The 23,352-nt window shown below is 32.6% G+C and overlaps 4 protein-coding genes across 4 annotated transcripts; 1 reads left to right on the forward strand and 3 right to left on the reverse strand.

Moving 5' to 3' along the window:
* The first annotated feature begins 3,649 nt into the window (after nt 1-3,649).
* On the forward strand, nt 3,650-9,616 carry LOC107472024 (abscisic acid 8'-hydroxylase 2). The gene is made up of 7 exons (XM_016091598.3): nt 3,650-4,221; nt 4,479-4,628; nt 5,919-6,161; nt 6,245-6,334; nt 6,439-6,624; nt 7,058-7,176; nt 9,237-9,616. Exons 1-7 carry the CDS (start codon nt 3,673-3,675, stop codon nt 9,343-9,345), a joined length of 1,446 nt encoding a protein of 481 aa, XP_015947084.1. The 5' UTR covers nt 3,650-3,672; the 3' UTR covers nt 9,346-9,616.
* A 1,865-nt stretch (nt 9,617-11,481) lies between these two features.
* On the reverse strand, nt 11,482-12,120 carry LOC107471712 (uncharacterized). The gene has a single exon (XM_016091199.3). It carries the CDS (start codon nt 12,118-12,120, stop codon nt 11,482-11,484), a length of 639 nt encoding a protein of 212 aa, XP_015946685.1.
* A 356-nt stretch (nt 12,121-12,476) lies between these two features.
* LOC107471731 (nicotinamidase 2) lies at nt 12,477-13,322 on the reverse strand. Its single transcript, XM_016091223.3, has 2 exons — nt 12,992-13,322; nt 12,477-12,923 (listed from the first exon to the last, which is right to left on the reverse strand). The coding sequence occupies exons 1-2, from the start codon at nt 13,290-13,292 to the stop codon at nt 12,631-12,633; spliced, it is 594 nt and encodes a 197-aa protein (XP_015946709.1). The 5' UTR covers nt 13,293-13,322; the 3' UTR covers nt 12,477-12,630.
* A 381-nt stretch (nt 13,323-13,703) lies between these two features.
* LOC107471872 (amino acid transporter AVT6A) lies at nt 13,704-17,107 on the reverse strand. Its single transcript, XM_016091390.3, has 6 exons — nt 16,740-17,107; nt 16,160-16,654; nt 15,619-15,771; nt 14,993-15,196; nt 14,422-14,887; nt 13,704-14,227 (listed from the first exon to the last, which is right to left on the reverse strand). The coding sequence occupies exons 2-6, from the start codon at nt 16,587-16,589 to the stop codon at nt 14,089-14,091; spliced, it is 1,392 nt and encodes a 463-aa protein (XP_015946876.1). The 5' UTR covers nt 16,590-16,654; nt 16,740-17,107; the 3' UTR covers nt 13,704-14,088.
* Nucleotides 17,108-23,352: the final 6,245 nt, after the last annotated feature.

Consider the following 23,352-nt stretch of genomic DNA (forward strand, 5'->3'; position numbering starts at 1 on the left):
CTTTCACATGGAGTTAATGACTTCCTGGGTAATAATGATGTCATCCGAGGTATGCTTCCCCGGAACAAAGCTACTTTGAGTTGGCTTCACTAATTTTTCCATGATTTTTCTCAACCTCCTAGATAAAACTTTAGTAATAACTTTATAGGAGACATTGCAGAGAGAAATAGGATGCATTTGCTTTAACGTGACCGTAGGCTCGACCTTCAGAATAAGGGTAATCAGGATCTCATTGATATCCCAGACATCCAAGGGCCTGTTAAAAACCCTTTCAACCAGACTACAAAGGTCGGTTCCCACCTTGTCCTACTTATTCTGATAGAAAATTGCCTGTATTCCATCTCTCCCGCCTTGAGACTTCACATAGAGAACAGAGCGTCCTTTATTTTCATACGAGAGATCTTACTACCAATACTCACAATATCATCTCTATCCAGAAGAGGAAATTATTTCTCAAGACAAAGGGTGTATCTGAAACATCATCGGTAAAGCTGACTATAGAAATTAAGTGGCAGCCATTCTCTCCAGGGCTAAGCGGTCACGCACCCAGCACCCATTATCATCCTGCAAAGCTTCAATCGGATTTCTCCTCCAGTCCTCCTGCAGGCCATAGTGGAGCCATGAAAAAATTTAGTGTCACAGTCCCCAAACAACAACGCGAGACTTTTGGAACTAGAACAATTCCTCTTGGGCCAAGATCTCCTCATACTCCATCCAAAGCTTCCTCTGCAATTTCTCCAGATAAGGATTCAGATTCATAGTGAGACTATTCTTAATGCCTTGAAGCCTCATCAAAATTTTTTATTTCTTGCGATGGATATTGCTAAAGACATTATGATTCCAAAGCTTTTACTCCTGCTAGAAATCTTCCATACAAGTGTTCCAAGAGTCTTGAAGATTTTAACCTCTGTTAATGACATTATTGAAATCAATGTGAACCAACCAAACGGCTAAGAATCTGAAAGGGCTCCTTCCCATATTTTAGTTGCACCCTGGGAAGTAAGGCGCAAAAGGAGAGGAGAATGGTCAGACTTCAGACTCGATAAATGTTGGATAACTGCCCCTGGAAAAGTGATTTGCCAGTCAAGGTTAGAAACTCTCCTATCAAGCCTTTCCATTAGAGAACCTTTTTTCTATGTATACGGACAGGGACCTCCACTTTGTTCATGATAATTTAAAATAGCATTAAAATTGCCAATGGCGCACCATGGCAAATTGGCATACCTGCCAATAATGTGAAGTTCCTCAAAGAGCGATTTCCCGAAACTCCTATTAGGACTCCCATAGATGCCTGTTAGCAACCACTGCACTGAATTCCTATCTTCAATTTTTAAGTGAACAAATTGGGAGTTATGAATCAGCACATCCATACAGTTTCTTTTCCGATGGAGATCAAAGGCCTCACGAGACTTGACCTTCTTTGCACTCCATTGAACCAAATTGATTTCTTCCGTCGAAATCCTAACAAAGCCTTTTGTTTACACACTTTAAAAACTTTTTGATATGACTCGTCGTTCTACTTCTATTCGATCCTACTCCCAAAGAATAATGCTTGTCATTGACCTCACTTTTCGGCTACGTTATTGATTTTCATTTTTGATTTGCTGACGATAACAGTTAGAATTAGATTTTCTTTTCACTTTTCTATTAGAATTATTGATGACATAATTTATAGTTTGATCTTCTCCATTTAATTCAGGTTGATTCTATCTACGTCATTAATTTTTTTTTTTTGGTATTTTATCCCCAATTTTCTACTTGTTATTTTTGGAATTTCTTTACCACCAACCAAAGTCTAAACGAATTTTTTTTGGGTATCCGAAGATTTCTTATTAACAAGTGTATTTAAAAGTTGTTGATTTTTCTCATTAAAATTGATTATTGATCATTATTACTGATTTCTTAATTTTTTGCCATCATATATTCTTTTTCTTTTGAGATGGTCCCTTCCTTTTTCTTATTGTTGTATATCATGGGTAGAAGAGCCACCGCTTTTCTTCTAATAGTCAAATTTGAAGATGATCTTTGTATTCCAACTTAAATATCTTTTCAAGTCTGCAAAGGATGGGACAAATGTTCCCTCTTTGCTTGGCACCGTGGAAACAAATTTCTTCGTCATAATAGACTGCAGAAAATTTTCTAAATATCAATATACAAAAAACTTTTCTCTTTTGTAATATTAGTTATATATATAGCAAATCTTTTTTGTTACATAAAATATAATGAGATAATATTTGAATAGCTAGAGATGAATAAAACTAAAGTGTCTGTGAACAGTTAAGTTACTCAAATGACAATATAAATAAATGTCAAAATAAAATTAATATTAAAATAAAGAAAAGTCTGAGTGTTTAAAAATATTTGGGTTAACCACCAAAAATGTCTTCGAATTATTCAAACGCTGACAAAAATACATCTGGATTTTATTATCGACAAAAATACCTTTAAATAATTTAAAAACACAACAAAAATACCTAACAGTAAATATATATTTTCAAAAAATGCCTTAGAAATTGAATTTTGATGCAATTTTTTGCAAGAATAATTATAAAATTGAGATATTATTATTCTTAAAATTTGGTGATTTTTCATTAAGTATATTATTTTTTTAATTTTTTTGTTAACAATTAATAATACTTTTAAAAAATCACAAAAAAATATATACTTAACAAAAAATCACCAAATTTTAAGAATAATAATATCTCATTTTTCTAATCATGCTTGCAAAAAATAGCATCAAAATTCAATCTCTAATGTATTTTTTGAGAAATACATATTTAATGTTAGTTTTTTTGCAAAAAAACTAACATTAAATATGTATTTCTCAAAAAATACATTAGAGATTGAATTTTGATGCAATTTTTTGGAAGCATGATTATAAAAATAAGATATTATTATCTTTAAAATTTGGTGATTTTTTGTTAAGTATATAATTTTTTGTAATTTTTTTGTTAATAACCAATAATACTTTTAAAAACTCACAAAAAAATATATATTCAGCCAAAAATTACCAAATTTTAAGAAAAATAATATCTCATTTTTCTAATCATACTTGCAAAAAATTGAGTCAAAATTCAATCTCTAAGGTATTTTTTAAAAATATATATTTACTGTTGGATATTTTTGTTGTATTTTTAAATTATTTAAAGGTATTTTTGTCGATAGTAAAATTTGGGTGCATTTTTGTCAGCGTTTGAATAATTCGGAGACGTTTTTGGTAGTTAACCCAAAATATTTTCTCTAAGTGTAGGATCGGTTCTAAATGATAAAAGTATGTTAGAAGATGATTGTATTTGAACGGAAAAAGAAAAATTGATTTTAAGGAGTTCCCACAATGGTGGTGACGCATGTCTCAACTCCAATTTGCCACTCTATAAAACCAACACCTGCACCAATATAATATAACCTCATATATTCGCTCACTTAACCGACTACTAATACTTCTCATATATTCGCTCACTTAACCGACTACTTAACCGACTACTGATATATTCGCTCTGTGTATATATATAGCCCTATATATCTCCGTGGTCTACATAATTCAATCTCATTCTTCCTATTATAGTGCATAACTTAATTGGCCACACAATATAGCACGAAATTAAACCTCTCTCTTTATTGCTTGCACCTAGCTACTTATATAGTATATATAGCTGTATCAAGTCCACCATCATGCAACTTATTTCATGCTTTATTACCCATCCTGCTTATTATTATGTGTCCTTGTTTTCAATGATAATAATAATAGGAGGATTATTCCTCCAAATCCAATGGAGGAAGCGGTTCAAATATAATAAAGAGTGGTACTTGCCTCCCGGTTCTATGGGCTGGCCCTTTCTTGGAGAAACTCTCAAACTTTACACTCAAAACCCAAATTCCTTCTTCTCCAAGAGACAGAAAAAATACGGGCAGATATTCAAGACGCACATACTGGGCTGCCCGTGCGTGATGATATCAAATCCAGATGCGGCAAGAGCGGTGCTGGTGAGTCACGCGCATCTCTTCAAAGCAGGACATCCACCCAGCAAAGAGAAGCTCATAGGCCCCCAAGCTGTGTTCTTCCAACAAGGCGCCTATCACTCCATGCTCAAGAAACTCATTCAAAACTCTTTCTTGCCCTCCAAAATCAAGAACTCTGTCTCCGAGGTTGAGCATATTCTCCTCGATTTGTTGCCTACTTGGACCAACAAAACCATCAACACCTTGCAAGAGATGAAAAAGGTATATATTATACAATAGTGCTAGAGGACCAGCACATTTTGTGAAATATAATTATCAATTAATCATTATTAATATTTTTGATGATTTTTGATGATGTGAGATTATATTTAATAATATAAAATTATATATTTTTTTTATTAGTTAGATACTGATTAAATTTTAACAAAAGTATGGCGTGAGACTTTCTCCTATTATTATCCCCAAGCATAGAATTAATGTATGTATATGTACCTTTATTTTCTTTTTGTTATATATAGTATGCTTTCCAAGTGGCTGCAATATCGGCCTTTGGTACAACAATGGAGGTAGAAATAGAAGAAATATGCAAACTGTATCGATGCTTCGAGAAAGGCTACAACTCTTATCCCTTACATATTCCTGGAACTTCCTATTGGAAAGCAATCAAGGTATCTATCACAAATTTCTTTTTTTGAGTTTTTACTTCTTTTTCTTTTAAGTAAACAAGGGTATTTTTTTTTTCAATAAATTATAGCTCAAATAGTATATGATACCATATATATATATAAATATTAGTTTAAAAAAATTATATTTTTACGATGAAGTAATGTCATTTTTATTTATTATTTCAACAATCATATCATATAAATACTATGTCTTATCATCAATTATATTTTATTTTATATAATCGATTTATTTATAAAAAGATATTTTTTTATTTTTTTGCATTCTATTTATATGTTTGTACATATTAATGTTATTTTCATTCTTTAGATGTTTGGGACATAAATTGATATTTTTTAATCTTTACTTAAAATATTTTTTAATTTTCTACCATTCTTTACAGTTATGTGTTTTGCATTCATTAACCCTTGGAATTTTAATTTCCTACCTCTTGCGTTTTTTTTTGTAAATAATTAAAAAAATAATGAATGAGAATGAAAAATATATAAAAATATTATATTAAATTTAAGAAATTTTTGACAATTAATATAAGAGATTAAGAAATAAAAAGTAGTAAAAGTCTTAATATGTATAAGTTGTAGAATTTGAATATTTGTAACTAAAATTTTTTATAATTATCATTATTATAACATTTTTAATGTATATTTATTATATTTAATTAGTACTTGATGTTTCAATTGAATAATAATAGATACAAATTTTTTTGTTTTAATTTTTTAAAAATATTTTACTAAATAATGATTGGTTGATTTTAATCTTTTGCCAAATCATTAGAATTGCTGATGTAGTATCATTAGTAAAGAAAAGATGGCTTAAATTCATTGTAAAAAAATTGGTATCAGCTTTTATATATTATAAATATATATTAAATTGCTATATATTTAAATAAAGAAAAAAATGCCATTTATGATTTTCACCAAAACTAATAATCGATAAAATCTTTAAAAACTTGACTTATTTTAGACATGATATATAACAAGACATAATAATATCATTATTTGATTTTGATAGTTAACTCCTATTTAACGGAAAAAAAAAACTGTAATTTGTTAATTATTAGATACGGTAAAGGTTAGAAGAATAATTTATCATATTAAAATATTTATGATTCTAAGCTTGATGAGAGGCTTATGTGTTTAATTAATTGGTAGAGACTCAAATAGATAGTGAAAATGTGCATAAAATAGTGCATTTATTGTACAAAAATAAAAAAATAAAGACCTATATATAGAAGTAATCAGCTAATTAATAATTGTTGATAAATATGAACGAAGGCAAGGAAGCTTCTAGATGAGAGTATAGGGAGGTTAATAAAAAGAAGAAAAGAAAGTGGAGAGCTTGGTGGAGGGATATTGGGAGAATTGCTGGAAGCGAAAGCAAAATACAAACTCTCTGATTCTCAGGTTTCTGATAATCTCATTGGTGTTATCTTCGCTGCACATGACACCACTGCAACTGCTCTTACTTGGCTTCTCAAATACTTACACGACAATCCCATTCTCTTAGAAGCTGTCACAGTAATATGCCTTCTCTTTCTATATAATCCTTCAAAATTTCTCATCACCTACTCATCAATCCTAATTTTCAATAACTTTCACAGAAAGAACACGAAGGAATCAAGATCAAAACAGCTCAACAAAATCGTGGACTTTCTTGGGATGATACCAGGCAGATGCCACTCACTACTCGGGTAATAAATTAATTAATCAATCATTGAATTAATTTTTAATGCATTAAATAAACCAATCTATTAATATATGTATGTGTATAACTGTATATTTTAATTTTGAGCAGGTAATCCAAGAAACGTTGAGAAGTGCAAGCATACTGTCATTCACATTCAGAGAAGCAGTGGAAGATGTGGTGGTTCAAGGTTACTACATTCCCAAAGGCTGGAAGGTCCTTCCACTCTTCAGAAGCATTCACCATTCTGCTGATTTCTTCCCTCAACCACACAAATTCGACCCCTCACGCTTCGAGGTATATATTGTGTCTCTATAAATCTAATCTTCAATGTGAGAAGCATATATAAGGTTATCAATCAATGCTTAGGTAAAGTCTTTTTCATTTCCTATTTGAATCTTCATCTATATATTTTCTTATATCAGAACACGTGACCTATATTTGTACGCTAGCTAGCTAGTACAACGTAACACTATTTCATGTACATAGTGGATATGAGGAGCGTTAGAAACAATAATTTTTGTGATTTGTAGCTATCAAATAATTATCAATGATGATTTTAATAGTGTGAGATTGATGTGAGATTTCATTCAATGGCTCACTTTTCTTTACTGGATATATGCTGGACAGAATTTAATAAAATTGAGGACTCCTAAACTTTTCCTAGTAGATATATGTTCATTAAAGAGGGTTGACTTTTGCTAATTAGTTTGTTTGTGTGACGGTGAAGGTGCCACCGAGACCAAACACATACATGCCATTTGGAAATGGAATCCATTCTTGTCCAGGGAATGAGCTAGCCAAGCTTGAGCTTCTTGTCCTCCTTCATCATCTCACTATTTCATATAGGTATTTATATTTCTTTCCATCAATAATACAATTAATTAGTTTGGATCTTGTATGAACTTTTTGCATAATTAGTTTGTCAGCTACTCAGATCTCTCTCAATTGACTTTAGGAAAATTGATCAATGAGGGTGGTCCTATAATTACATACTGTGTTCCTTAAGATGTGGAATGAAGTGGTCCTTCATAAATATAGGGTTTTTATTTATATATGAATGCTTATATTAAAATATTATTCAGCATATATTATTAACTACTGGCATGTGGTTTTGATGACATACAAGTCTTCGGTACGAAGTAGCCACGACCTCGCGAATTTTAAGACCTTAAACTGTTTACGTTTTTCATACGTATACGTGGCAAACATGCATGGCTTTTGTCGCCATGCATGCATTTACATAAGCTACTACTATTTCCAAGAATAATGCTACAATCAAGAATGTAAATTATTATTTAATTTTTATAATAAAAATATTTTAAAAATAAAAATATTATGTAAAATGCACACTTTTTTAGAAATTTAAGTACAATTTTTTTTACTTAACTTTATTTTTTAACTTACAAATTTTCCAATTCTAAAAAGGAATTAGAAATTATCTTCCATAAGAGTTAGTATTATTTAAAGATATAATTATGAACTAACTTTTAATTAATTAGTGAATATTAACTATTTTTTATTGAAATTTTATTTTTTAATATTATCTTTTTAGAATTTTAGATATAAAATTTAAAATTTAATATTTAAAATTTAAAATTTAAAAATAAAAAACAATTTAATAAAATTTATTGATATTACCTAAAAAAAGTTAATTCTCTAATTAAGCTCCTAATGTAGATATTTGAGTAGCCTATGAAATAAAACCCACAAATTAAGCTAAAATAGATATTTCCTAATCTTTGTTGATGGTCAATTAATCAAATGAGTGGGACTTTACACTGATCACTATTTCTACTATATTGGCCAATCAAAATTTGTTGTCATTTAGTTTAACAGGCAAAGGCTTGTCTACAATTACTCAAAACATCACACTTCTTGAAGGTCCCTTTCAATCGTATATAGAATGGTAGTACTAATAAAATAGATATGCCTTTCTTTTTCACAATACCGACACTATATAAATATGCAACAAGTTTTCTTAAGTTACGTGTAAACTTCGTACATCAAATAAATTTATAGTTGCTAATAGAAAATTCTTAAAGAATACAAAAAATTAGTTAGGTACTAAGGTAACATAATATGTTCCGATCCGTCCCCCTTTTCAATTCAATCTCGTGTTTTTATTCTTTTTTTAGTGTACTCTGTTTTAAATTGTTTATCAAGCTAAGTTCCTTCTCAAACATGAATTCTTCCGGTCAAAAAAAGGGGAAGAAGGGGGATGAAAAACAAAAATATTAATCCCACAAAAAAAAAAATGAATTATGGCATGCATGTGATAGATGATAGTAATTTTTGAAGATAGTCCAAGCAATTTGCCAGCTTGATCAAACCAAGCTAAGACAAACTCCATGATGTTAGAGAAGTCAAATTTGAAGGGAGTAAGTTTTACTTGATACCACACATAGTTCTGCACAATTACACACCACATCATATTTCACCTTGTCCTTATTCTATAAGATATTATTAATTTGGAATGTGACTCTGACATTTCTAAGTATTTCGTATTAAATGTTTAAATAATTCATTTTACATATTTTATATTGAATTAACTCATTTTTACTATCATCTAATTTGGTCACACTTAATTTAGTAGTAATTAAGATGAGTTAATTTAATGTAGAATGTAAAATAAATATATGCCTATGAGTAATGAGACTATGACTATACTTTTTTGTGTTCATTATTTTGACTACTTAATTAGAGAATAGTGTTAGAAACTTATAATATTTCATGGAAGCTATCTTAACTAATATAAGTACAAGTGTGAGTTCATGGAGAAATTTTCAAAGGTAATAATAATAATAATAATGTGATGGTTTTGGCAAAAGAGTCAAAGTTATCAAAGATTTTGTCAAATTTGTATTGATGCTGACCCCTTTAATTTGATTGTTGCTTTATATAATTAGGTGGCAAGTTGTGGGAAATAATGGTGATGGAATACAGTATGGTCCTTTTCCAGTGCCCAAACATGGCTTACCAGTAAAGATTACCCGCAGAAACAACATCTTTACCTAAATTTGCAACTTTCTTGCGTTTGTTAAGACTTCACAAAATGTTAGCAAAGTGGGGCCAAAATTCCTTGTCCCCTGTCTCACACTAGTCACTAAATAATAATCACTTCTTTTTCTTTTGTTGTAGAAATATATAGTAGGCCTTATTGTATGTTTCTTCAGAAATGTAATATAAATAACATTCTATGTAAATTAAAAACAATATGTTACATTGTTACTCTACATTAATTATAACGAACTTTAAAATCTCTCTCTCTACAAATTTAGATGGATCACTCTCTGTTTCTCTTAGTAACAACAATATTACCTATGTATGTCAAATGATCACTGAAGATTTGACATCATATTGTTTCATATGAAATGCCAATGAATAAGATTTCTATTCGACATTCTCATAATCCAGCAATCTTTACAACTTAACAGCATTTTCACTCAATAAAATACCTAATTATTATTTATTGCTCTTCCATTTAATTTCATCCATCCATCTTCTCATATTATCTTATCGTTAAGCACATAATTTGATTTGATTCCAAAACTTTGAATAATAGATTAAGAAACGTTGATTGGTCCTTAATGTGTGTGGAGTTGAGAATGTATCTTGTATATATTGTCTAGCTGAGTCAATGTGATTATGGATAAGATATGGTGTATGGCAAGCTATGCATGCAGCAAGCAGTAACTTGATGAGTGGTGACCCACATAGATAAATGTTAACCACAAGTACACGTGGCCATTGTCTGAGCACCAAAATGCAGCATGCGTGGCATAATGGTCATGTTTTAAAGGATCTTGTTGCATTTGTGGAGTTCAGATCATCATAGGCAAAGCAAGCCTAACATGTTAAAATCTTCTCTTGTCATATATATCCAAGGCAAATTCCAATGTATTTTCAACATTGTATGGACACAAATCATCTCCCAACTATTTTCATGATAAGATGTTGTTCTCTGTCTCATGAAAAGTAAAACATTCATGATAAGCTAGGAGAGATCCATGATTTCTCACACCACTCTCCATCCTTATTAGCATTTTGTTTTATTATTTTCTGCTAATAAAATTATTGTAAGGCAAAAGTTTTGTCTATATTTCACCTGGCCCACTTTTTCCAACATGCATGTACTTTGAGTCTAATTGGGACAATTCATATCCATTAAAAAATAAACCAAACCAGGCTCCAATTTTTTCTTCGATAGATCAAAGGCAAAATCCAGTAATTGATATGTACCTAGAAGGCCCATTAAGAAAAGGCCAAGCCCATTTCCTATCAGTTAGTTGAAATTGCTTCATATATCAGCAGCATAAAGACGTTTTACAGTGCTGTGATAGCTGCATTCCCGTTTGATAAACTAGCTAGCTAGATGATCCCCGGAACCTAACTCTATATATAACTGAACACAAATCTCCATAATTATTTTGAGTATATGTGCATTTATCATCGCTAATATCACATATATGTGCTATCCTGAAAAACACCATTCATTAATTTTACGTACTATTATTATATGGAGTCATTTAGATAAAGACGTTTAAAAAATAATATTAATTTAGATCATTGGCTCCCTATACTTTTTCGAATTGTAGTCATTTTTTATAAAAAATAATATTAATTTAGACCAATTCAATATTTGATTCACCATTTTTCAGTCAAATTAATTTGTTTAGCCTAATTTTGACAAAAATAACATGATTTAATCAATTATATATGTTAAATTTTAATTATTAAAAAGTATCTTTATAAAAAGATGTTTTCAGCACTTTTTATCTAAATGGCTCCCTTATTATATTGGATACTCAACATAATTGGATCAGAACTAGCTTAAGAGGTGGGGGATATACCTCATATTTAAAAGATAAATAAAGATCTTATTCATTGTATATGTGATTTGTGATGTCTTTTTCCTTTTAATTTACTCTATACATACATCTAGTTGACAAATTGGAAGACGCACTAGCTAATAAGTTTTTAAGTTAACACAATTTATTATTGATTGATATCAAAATAAAAAAATAAAGGAATGAACTGAGTACGTACTACTAACTGTGGTAATTGATTGCAGAATATGACAATGTAGTTACGTTATTTGAAAGAAATGAAAGAATAGAGTGAGTGAGTGGTTAATAATTGAGTTTAATTTGATCAATTTGGCGTGAGTATGTTAAGGAGCAAAACCCTAGTGTGAATCAAACGCCTGAAGATGCAGTCCAACTCAAGGTCGAGATCTTGAATGGCCATCTGAACCCCTGCAAGCCTCTTGTTTGCGCTTTGAAGCAGCATTGCATCTGAGAACAAAGACCGCCTCCTCCATGATTTTGACTTTGACTCCAACCACGGTGTTGAAATCAGAGACAGTAGTGATTCCACTATTGAGATGCTGGTCAACCTCACTTCCCTTAGAACATCAACAACCAACACCAGCTCCATTATGCTTGGAGTAGTGATTCTTTTGGCCTTGAGCCATTTCAAACACTTGAGGGTCTCTTTCTTCAGCTTCTTCCTGTAGGAATCGCAGGCCGCCATCTTGTCCTCCATTCCCTTCTCCCCTATGCTGGCTCTCCGCAATGTGAATCGAAGATCTTCAAGGTGTTCCTTCACCAGCACCAGAACGTCCTTCGAGATTCCGCACACCTCCAGCATTCCCAAACATGAATCCGACAACTCTTTCAACCATTTCTCTTCCCGCTCCTGCACCAGTGCTTCTTGGACTACTGCTGAGTGAAGCAGTTCGTTCGCAGAATTCTGCATCTTCTTCAGAGCATTAAAATCAAGGGGTCCCATAATGGCGGCTATATAATTAGTTAAGCTAATAAGGCTATGCCTACAAAATTAATTAAAGCTGGTATATATAGTATAGACCATAGAGAGAGAGCATTATTTTATAATTAATGATTGGATCTGAGATCAAAACGAGGAAGCAAAAATGAAGTATCCTTTATTAATTAATTATGTGGTACGGAATGATTGGGTGTAATGGAAACATCGTGCATGTATGCCAACCTATGCTGATTACTTAGGAGCAGACATAATGTTTGTTCAAACAAGAATGCATTGTATGTTGTGTGCATGCACGGGTTACGTTACTCACAACATATATTTATAAAAAAATATTAAAATCTGATCGAACACTTAACTAATAAAAGAGAAGTGAATAATTTCATACCATTAAATATAATTTTAGACTAATTGATGAACTTGCTAGACCTAACAATCCTCGATATTTATTTGTAGGATCTGGATATACATATACCTCGTTCGTGGAAAGTTCTAGATATAATTAAAGTAATAGAACTAGTGAGTGAGGGCTTGTTTGAGGGTGTGGGAGTCAAGCAAGTAAGCAAAACCATAAGCCATGTTCTTGAGAGTGGCATCGTGAAGCTCCTCATCCGACGTGGCAGTGGCATCCGTGGAGAAGAACACTCTGAAGCCTCTAACAAATGCCTCTCGCGCGTTGGTCTCGCAGCAGAGGTTTGTCATCACACCCGTCACTATCACTTCCTTAATTCCCATCTCCACCAGCTTCTCTTCCAACCCACTCTTCCTGAACGCACTGTATGTGTTCTTCTCCACCACCATGTCTTCCCCTGCACCGTTCCATATATTCAATCATAAACCCTACATCATCCTAATTTAATTACTCAACCAAGCTTACCAGGTTTGCGGTGGAGGGCTGCCATAAGTTGAGCATCGGGAGTGCCGTCCAGGATGAGGTCGCCGGACCACCACTCGGCCAGCATGGAGTGGTCGTCGAGGTTGCGGTGCGAGTGGCGCGTGAATATGACGGGCATGGAGGCGTGCCTGCAGAGGTCGATGGTAGCGTTGAGGTTTGGGAGTATGGGATTGGCCATGGAGGCGAAGTAGTTCTGCATATCGATGACCAAGAGGGCGCATCTTTTGGGCTCTGGATCTCTCTTCCTTATCTCGTACTTTCTATAGGACGAGCACGACGCCATTATTAGTTACTTGTCATTTCTCATCACTACTACTCTATATATACGTGGATAATATTCAATTCTAGTTGCTTCTTAAGTGAAAATAAAAACATTAATAATTAAATATAATAGTTAAGAATTGATAAATAAAAATTTAGTTAAATCAGTTAAACCATTACCTAATTAAATATCAATTACAAACTTTTTAATCTCCTGTTGGGCTTATTTGTCAACTAACTACTAAAATTAAACAATCGTGTAATTTTAAGTTGTAATTTTAAATTGTCAAATAAATACTAATTCAAGTGTACAAAATACATTATTCGTGAGATAAAAGATATTCTACTATGCAAGCACTGGTTTTCTTTCAGATTTGCCTCCCTCATGCAGAGAAGGTAAAGTGACAAAAATACCTGAGATCATACAAATAAGTGATGTTCAATTCTTGGATCATACCACTTGCATATAGAACATAATTCATAGGTTGTATAAAAATACATGACAATGCCAACAATAGCTTATTACACTTATGAGTAAAATAATTCAGGGGAAAAGAGAGGAATCTTAAACTACAAGCAGGACTAAAATATTACATGTTCACAAAAAGATAGCACATGACAAAGGGAGGCTGAATGCATGTTACAGTGCAAGCCATGCCTCTCGACACTCCTGAAGCAAATTTGTACAGAGTGTAGCTTCTCATTTTTATTCAACCCTGATTTTCAAACTGCCCCTGCCACTTGACTTGTTTCCATGTGAGAGGCTGACCATGATTCTACTGCCAGTTTTCGCAGAACTTGTGCTCGTGCAACACGGATTACGCGCGAGAACCCTTGTTCTGCTTGATCAAAGCATAGGCATCACTGTATATGGCCACAATGTTTGAGAAGACTGCAAGGACTATCATCAGCACAGATAGAATCTTATCTGTCTTGGTCGCTATGTTGTACCTGTCCCTGCATGGTCAAAAAACACTTGACTGATTAGCACCAATAGCATACTCGAAATAAGCGCATCAGGACTCTAATGGAGAAAAGGGCCACAGCCTTCCTTGTGCAAATCAGTTGCTGGGTAGATACTTATCTTAAGACATAGGAAGAATCACTTTTGGAAACCAAATCCAGTATTGAATTCAGGCAACAGAACTCACCTAAGAGTAATGGCAGCCGGGAATATGAATCCTAGACAGACAGCAGCAGTTGCTCCGGTGAACTGGAAAGCATCCCAAATGCTAGGTATGAAATTTGCGCCAAGGAAGATCACACCAATTAGGCCAACAGTGACTGTTGCAAATCTGAAGTTATCCAGAACCAAGGGCCTTGATGAAGGGAAGAGGAGACCATCTATGTTGAGCCGCAGCGGATAGAAAACAACTGGAAATACAAGCATGAGGTGTGCAGCGTAGCTCAATCGGACAGCATCATTGAGGACGGTACTGAAAGGGATTCCGAGGTCGGTATCAAAATTGGCAAGCACGTCATCAAGAGTTCCTTCGCCAAATAGAAGATACCCGAAGAAGCTTATCAATAAGTACACGGAAGAGCATAAACCAAGGGCAGTGCGTACAACCCCTTGCATCTGTGAGGAGTCCTCAAGTTCATTATCTATGCTGTGAACTGCAGGAAAAGAGTCAAATATCAGTTGAGTTAAATGTATGACAAATTGTAATAACATCATGCTCTAACACAATTCCAAGTTTCCAAACACAATTTTAATAATACCGTTGTAGTGGCAGATATATGCAGTCACAAACACAGGAACCACAGTGAATAGATTAAAGAACGATGTCACATCGGGAATGGCTGGGAAGAGTTTTGGCATTGCAATGCCCCCGCTAATAACCTTGACAACTGAGATTCCCACAGCAATGACAAGAAAAACAACTGCCAGTGCAACTGAGAGTGCAGATGTGAATCTCAAGGAATCTGCAACCATAGAATACGCATCAAAAACCTCCATTTGTTAAGCAAATATATGTTTAAGGTCAACATCATACGCATAATAAGAATACATGTCCATAACTGTCTTTATTGTTTACTTTTCCTCAAGAAGTTATAATTTTCTATCATAAAATAGGTATTTCAGAAACATGAACAAACTAAAGCTACTAACAAACAAACAAGGGGGAAAGCTGAGTCATCTTAAGCCTTAATGCAAATCTAATTTTGCCGTTACTCTTCCAACAAACACTTCTATGAGTAATTTGATGACAAAGAACAGCCCTTGTAGCAATAACATGTTATCAATTATATGCATGTAACTGCAGTGGTAAAAACAAGAACTTGTGCAACAAAATCTAAGAATTCCCAGTGTTCTCAATAAATCTTCCTTGGACTAAAGCTCTCACCAATTCGCTTAAAGCTTGCCAGTGGAAGAAATATAGCCAGTGTTGTAAACAGGACAATAAATGTCCTCCCGGTCCACCAATGTGCACCAAACCATCCTTCAAGGATACCAGAATGATGTTCTCCACTTGCAGATGTTCCAGACAGCACATCACCTGCAATATCACCAATTCAAAACTGAATTAGTTAGAAAGCCTTAGATCTGTTGCCTCCAAAAACTCATACGCGAAACCTAAGCCTATAACAGAAACTAACATCAAAACAACAATGACAGAAAAACAAATTAACCACAGCCAGTTCCACTAGGTGCAATCAACTATATACATCAGGAAACATCATACCATCCTATGTATCAACAACAAAAAACCTCATCTCACTAGCTACTAGGTGAGGTCGGCTAAATAGATCAAATGACACCATAATTCCTGGTCATAGAACACATAGGTATTTAGCTCCTTTATACTTGAATCCTTTTAGTAACACAATCATATATTTTAAATAAACCCAAACAACAAAATCAATTAAGGAAAGGGCATAGCATACCAATTATGATCATGTAAACAATGAGCACACCAATGTTATTGATTATGACACATAGCTGCACAAGTGCTTTCCCATATTTCCCAAATGAATCCCCCATGAGGCCACCATAGGAAACAGCTTTTCCTGCCCTGGTGAACCTGATCAAGAACTCAATTGACTTCTCAGTCAACAAAGCCATGAAGACTATGAAGGCGAGGCCAGGCAACATCCCCAACTCCCTCAAGGTTGCAGGCAAGGCCATGATCCCAGCACCAATGATTGTTGTTGACAAGTTGAAAACTGCTCCCGAGAATGAAGCTCCATTGAAATCATCAAAACCAGCATCACTCTCTTGAGTCTTAGGCAACAAGGGAGCGTTCTCATTAACTATTGCCTTGTTCTTCCTTGACTTCTTCCTCTCAGTCTTAGGTGCGGTGCTCACAATCGTCATTTTCAGCTTCGAATTATCAAAGGCTTTGGAAAGTTTAAATCCAAAGAAGCTTCAGCTTCGTAACTCTGTAAAGAACAAAAAAGGGTAAACAAATAAAAATTGAAACAAAGATACAAGCTTTGAGCAATCAAGTTCAATTGAGTTAGGTACCTGATAAGTGGCAAAGCAAAATATCCCAATTCAGCAACAAGAGAGACTAATCAGAAAGCAAGAAGAGAGTTGATACCCAGAATCCAAAAAGTCAAAAGGAATCAACTTTGAAACCCAGCAACACAGAATTTACAAGTCCAACAAAACCCAGTTGAGAAAATCAAATATTGGACGAGAATCAGAATCTATTGCTTCAGCGAAAGAAGCAGGGAATCCCCGTGGTTCCTGGGAGATTTATTGGATCTATGATTGAGAGAAGCCAAGTAATTAATAACCAATTAAAGAAAAAGGGCAGAACTTGAGACTGAAAATGAGGAAGCAGAGACCCAAAAGAAAATAGAAATGAAGAAACGAAAAGGAGAGATTTTTAGTGGTTGTGGTGGCCAATTAGCTTTATTTATAGATTATAGAAGAATTAATCAACGAAAGAAAAATACACGCAATCAATATTTTGGAGACGAATTTATGGAATATTGTATGCAAAATTGAATAATGGTATTAGCATGGCCCGGAGGCAAGTTGCTGAGACATGTGACAAAGACAAATCCAACAGGACAAGACACTCACACACGAATCACTGTTAACAGTTTTAAGCAAATCAAATCAAATCTGTGAAAACTCAAGTTTTACTGCTGCTGTGCTTCCATGTACTAGTAGACAGTAGTAACCACATACTTATGATTTCTTGAGTATATTGAATTATTGATCCATTTATTTTATATTATTCTTATTATAAATTGAGTCATGAATTTATATTACCAAAACATTTGTAGTTAACAAAAGTCAAATAAAAAAATCCTAACTAATAATTAAATATTCTCCTCCTTTTTATCCTTTAAAAGAGAAAGAATGAAAATAAAACTATTCTTGGTTATATACACTTTTACTTATAAATTACTAGGGTGCCAATAGTAAAGTATATGTTGAGCCATTTTTTATTAAATAAAAATAGAAAAACTAATAAATCTTTTCTTATACAATTATTAATTTATTTTTAAAAATAAAAAATTTTAAAATTAATAAGCAATGCGTATATTTATTGAAAATTGAAAAATAAGTGCTAACTCTTTTATTCAACGATATTTTTGTCTGTTTGCAACATTTAAATATCTTAAATTGTTTATCCATTTAGAACTTTAACAGAATATAAATTTTATATGAATCATGCCATGCTGTAGAAAATGTTTTTAATCAAGAGTGATAATTTTAATAGCAAGAAGAGATGAGTGCGTGGAACCGTTTTTAATTTTTTAATTTTCATACAAGACCGGGCAACTTAAATTGACATTTTCATGTTCAAAGTTCAATCAAAAAAGATTTTACTCATATCTTTATTTGTGCATTATTATCATACATGTAATGAAAGAAAAAAATAATGTATCTAAAGAGAAGATCTATGACGAAATTTTTGGTATTTATATAGAGAGAAATTCATATGAAATGAGCGCATAGCAATGCAAATAGTGATGATATGATGATATACATGGGGAAGGTGCTTATCCTATTTGCCATTCAAATTGGATAAGCGTTATGAAATATGGACATACATAATGATAATGGTGTTACCCCTCACGCGCCACGGCACTATATATATTAACACTCAAACAAGATTGAACATTCTTAAGGAGCGAGGAAGACCTCTACAAGTAAGTTACGTTTACTCCTAATATTATACTAGATTAATCCTTCATCTACTTTGAATGTTTATATTCACATACCAGTTTTTCTTTTCTTTCTTAAAAAAATAGTTGGTATGTGTCAACATACATTATTGTTTAATTTAATTTTTATCCAACCACTCAAGATTTACCATTTTTGACAGCTCTTTACGGCACTTGGTAGCATGATTGATGAAAAAGTAACTTTGAATAATTTAATACAAAGGCATTGTCTCTCGCTTTGAAATCATGTTACCTCCTAAGAATTTCTGTTGAATCAATTAATTTACAAGGTAAAATAATGCATCAATTAATTTGACAATTTAAATTGGGAATAAGTAAATTTTTACCTGTAAAATATTCATGAAATTAAACGGCCTAAAAGACAAATAGCCATATCACAGTGCAGTAAGAGCAGATTATAGAAAACCAAGCTGATGATTCTCTGTTGACTTTTGTAATTGAGATAGCTTAGTTCTTCAACAAGGATTGATGAGATTTGTGAAAAGATGAATGAAAAGCTAACTGATATTCAGTATTGGAAGTTTGGAACATGATTCGTTACCGAGTCTCATGCACGTACAATATATGTATACGGAAAAGTATTAAGAGATACCAAAATAGAGTTGGTGAGTTGGTCAACAAGTTAAGCCTAACCAACATAACAGATTAGGTCCTAACTGCACTAACCTTTTTCTTTAATACAATCTTGATTTTCTATATTAATCCTATCAGTTCTCTTAAACTTAATTTACAGATGACGAGAAAAAGAAAGGGAAAATGTGATTGAAATTGCAATAGTGGATGTGTGAGTAATTATTTCATGTGGTGTAAATCCAATTTACTCTCTAAATCAGGTAATTAGCTTCTCTTCTGTCCCCACCTAATTAAATTAAGCAATTGTGAGAGAGAAGTATAAGCCGTGGAAAACATGACCAGAAAAACAAAAAGGAAACGGGAAAAATTAATAATAATAATAATAATAATAACAATAATAATAATAATAAGAAAAAGGAAATACATGTGACACCTGATAAGTGATAACAAACCTTGAATATTTTTTTATTTTTTACTTTGGGGTGGAAACTCGAAACCTGGAACTTTGAGGAGGGACATTATTAGATATTTGCCTTTTAATTAATTTGACTTTTGGAAGAACAAATGGGTAATGTCACAATGGGCCATACCCTTCATAATCAGAGGTTACGTTATGGGCCCATAACCGACCAATGCAGTCGAGTGATACAAAGTTTAAAAAGCTTCCAAGTCCCCACATACATTTATATGACGACCCCAACATATTTGTCCTCTTTTATCAAACTTTTCTGGTTCTTTTAAATTTCATCGAAATATACATGTTTATTTCATTAAATAATTTAATTTTTATGTATAAACTTTATCTTTTATTATTTTCCTCATGCATGCATCAAGTGTCGGGAGTTTGAATCCCGTCTTGTGCATGCAGGAACTCATTGGTCAGTGATAAACCCTTAAATGGAGTTCAGTACCGCAATGGATTAGCAACTCATTGGCCAGTGACAAACCCTTAAATGGAATTCAGTACCGCGATGGATTAGTCCTTGACCTGTCGAATTAGGGAATACCGTAAAAACCAAAACCAAAAAATACATTTGATTCTAAGCCAATACTATAAAAAAAACTATGGGTAAAGCGACAAATTAATTTTCTTTTAAATATCATATCATCACAACAAATTATTAAGTAGCTATGGGAGATAAATTAAAAAATTAGCATAAGGACTTAATTAAAAGAAACTATAAAATTAAACCATATCTTTAAATATCATATAAAAAGTATTGAACTACAAAACTGAAAAATCTAATTGAAATATAGACCAAACTATAAAAAACTATAAAATTAAACCATATTTTTAATTTTAGGATATTTTTATGTGTCTTACTTAAAGTACATTTTTTATTTTTAATATTGGATTAATAATGGTATTTTTTTAAATTGTGATCAACTGTGGTATTTTTTTAAAATGTGGGATGATTTAATGTACGGAGTATAAATCGGAATGTCTGATTTTTAAAAGGTACAGAAATTGGACCGTCCGATTTTTAGGTACACAAATCGGACCGTCCGATTTCTGTACTCGAACCGTTCGATTTGTGTTGAAAAAATTAAAAAAATTTGGAGTACACAAATCGGACCATCCGATTGTAGAGGTACAGAAATCGGACCGTCTGATTTGTGAGAGGTACACAAATCAGACCGTCCGATTTGCGATAAAAATAAATAAAAAAATTTGAGGTACAGAAATCGGATCCTCCGATTCGTGTACTTTCATAAATTTAAAAAATACCAAAAATTACAATGTTAAAATATATCACCACTTCTACTTCCATAACAAAAAAATTAGCCAATTAAGTATTCACCAATCAAAATATTATAAATTATTATCTAAAGTAATATTTGATTCTTTGATTATTACTTTTTGCCAAGCTGATATAAGACGGAAGTGCTTACAATTAACAAGTATTATAATCTACGCAATCATGAAGCTTTTTTTAAGTCCTTGCAATTGCAGCCACACGTTTATGAAAAAATAATGTGGTGTCACTTCTTTACTTAGTAAATCACTAAATCTACCCTCATTACTTATTAGTTTATTTTACGGGTTAACCAAAACAACGAGTCTTATTGGACGTTTCATTAGTGTATGATCTATCAGCATGCTGAGTAATAAGAATGCAGAATTAATTAATCAAGATATTTATATAAAAAATGATTTCGAGATTTTCTGTTTGACGACTGTTGATTATGAGGTTTGATGTTCTACATACTTGGCGTATACTGAATATACAGCCTGTATTAAAAAAAAAATAAGAAGAAAAAGAGTTCGAAGGGGGAAAAGGTAATCAATAACCTATTGGTAGTGTTATTATAAAAATAAATTTTTGGAAGATTTCGATTAATCGATTATTTAAAAAAAATCCAACTCGAATAAAGGATATTGAATTCAACAAGCATGTATTTTTTAGTGGATTTTTATTTTTATTTAAGTATTTCTTATAAAGTAGACTAAGTTGATGACCTTGAAAATATATACAATGCTGGCTTATTAATCTGTTATACATATATCTTAATCTCTCTTCTTGAAGGAAAGATGATAAGTAATAATAACATCGTCTATCTCTATTATCTATACTATAAAGTAATTAGAGAAAGAAAAAAAAGGAAGAAAATATTGCTCTTTTGATATTTAATTTTAGACTCCTTACAAATAATGATATAAGGGAAATAGATCCTTTCAATTGTTAAAAAAAATTGAGTGTGTAACTAAAGTGTGATTCTAATCCTTTATTGTTCTCTCTCTTATATTTATTCTTGGTCCCATTTATAAAATTAATGGTAAAAGATCACACTTTACTCCTTCAATTGTTAAAAAAAAAAATTAAGAGGATATATTTCCATGATATAAGTATTTTTTATTGCAATCAATTTATTAGATCTAAAAATCAAATTACATTAATATAATGAGTAAAATATTTTTTTGTCCTTATTTATTTTCATTTTAGACAATCCACATCCTATCGATTAGAAATAACAACCCAACTCTTATCCTTCGTCTCTTTAGACATATAAACTCTTCTGTCAAATTCTCTGGCAAGTCTTGACAGAATTTGATAACATAGTATGTTGGACTCTATGATGTGGCGTCACTTTTTCTACGTGGACTCGAACCATTTGTTTAGGATAATGAAGTTTTTGTCGAGATAGGAGAGGTGAGAGTAGAGGAATAAATCTAGTGGGATGGTGGATTTTACGGCAGAAGTGGTGGCGGTTATGAAAGAAAGATGAACAATGAAGAGGAAAGGAGATAAGTATTTATGAAATTATTAACAAAAATTTAACAAATAGTCATTTTTGTTGATCGAAACTTATTTTATATGGATATCACCTTAGTTTCAATTCTTCATTGTCAGTTTTATTAGTATTCGAATCTTTAATGGTCAAAAATGGCTATTTATTTTTGAGCAAAAAGTTAAAATTTGTGTATTAGTATAAAATATGTATGATACATACTACTGGAAAAACTCCTTTAACAAGAAAATCCTTATAATAGTCCTTGAGTCGCGTGAATATTCAATGTAGTTCTTAAGATCCCAATTTTTCCATAGTAGTCCCCCAGATAGAGTTCCGAGCACTTATAGTGGTCCCTGAGCATATTTTTGGTTATGAGTCATCATCGAAGCGCTTATGTGGCGTCATTTCGCCACGCTGAATGGCTCCAACGGCTAGCTTAGCTGGCACGTTTTCAATTTATACCCACGTTAGTCCCTCCCTCTATATTTAACCCTAAATTTCCAAATTTTCAGAAAGTTTATTTTTTCTTCTTGTTTATCGTTCTCTTCTCATTCTTCTGGTTGTTGTTCTTCGTCAGTCGATGATGGGTGGTGATAACACTGCAGGTGGAAGCTCTATTCGTTCTCCATCTAGTTGGAACCAGACAAGAACGCCAAGCAAGAGCATAAGATCGAGGCTGCTAGAATGGTGCGGTTATGGCTGCTGGCCGGTTCTCAGGTGGTCTGGGATAAATTCAAATCCAAACAAACCATTTTATGATTGTCCAAATTATAATGTGAGTTAGCAGTATTACTTGTGTAGTTATGATTGTCCTTACTTCACTGTTCTTCTCTTGTTCTTTTCTGAAGCTTGAGCATGTTATATCTTTTCTTGGTTACAAACAAGTGGGAAGAGATGGTGTGAACTTTTTTATATAGATAGATACCGGGAATGATGAACAAATTGATAAATCAGAATCTTCTGATGATGATCATCAAGTGAAGATGAACTTTGATTGGAGGCTTCGGAGGTTGGAGGAAGATGTCCAGATGCAAAAAATGGTTACCCAATTATTGGTGTTAGTTATGTCTGTATTGATAGTGTTAATGGTTATCCTGATATGTAAATCATGAATGAATTGGTGG

This window comes from Arachis duranensis, chromosome 10 (genome assembly GCF_000817695.3).
Source record: "Arachis duranensis cultivar V14167 chromosome 10, aradu.V14167.gnm2.J7QH, whole genome shotgun sequence".
In the NCBI taxonomy this organism is placed as follows: Eukaryota; Viridiplantae; Streptophyta; class Magnoliopsida; order Fabales; family Fabaceae; genus Arachis; species Arachis duranensis.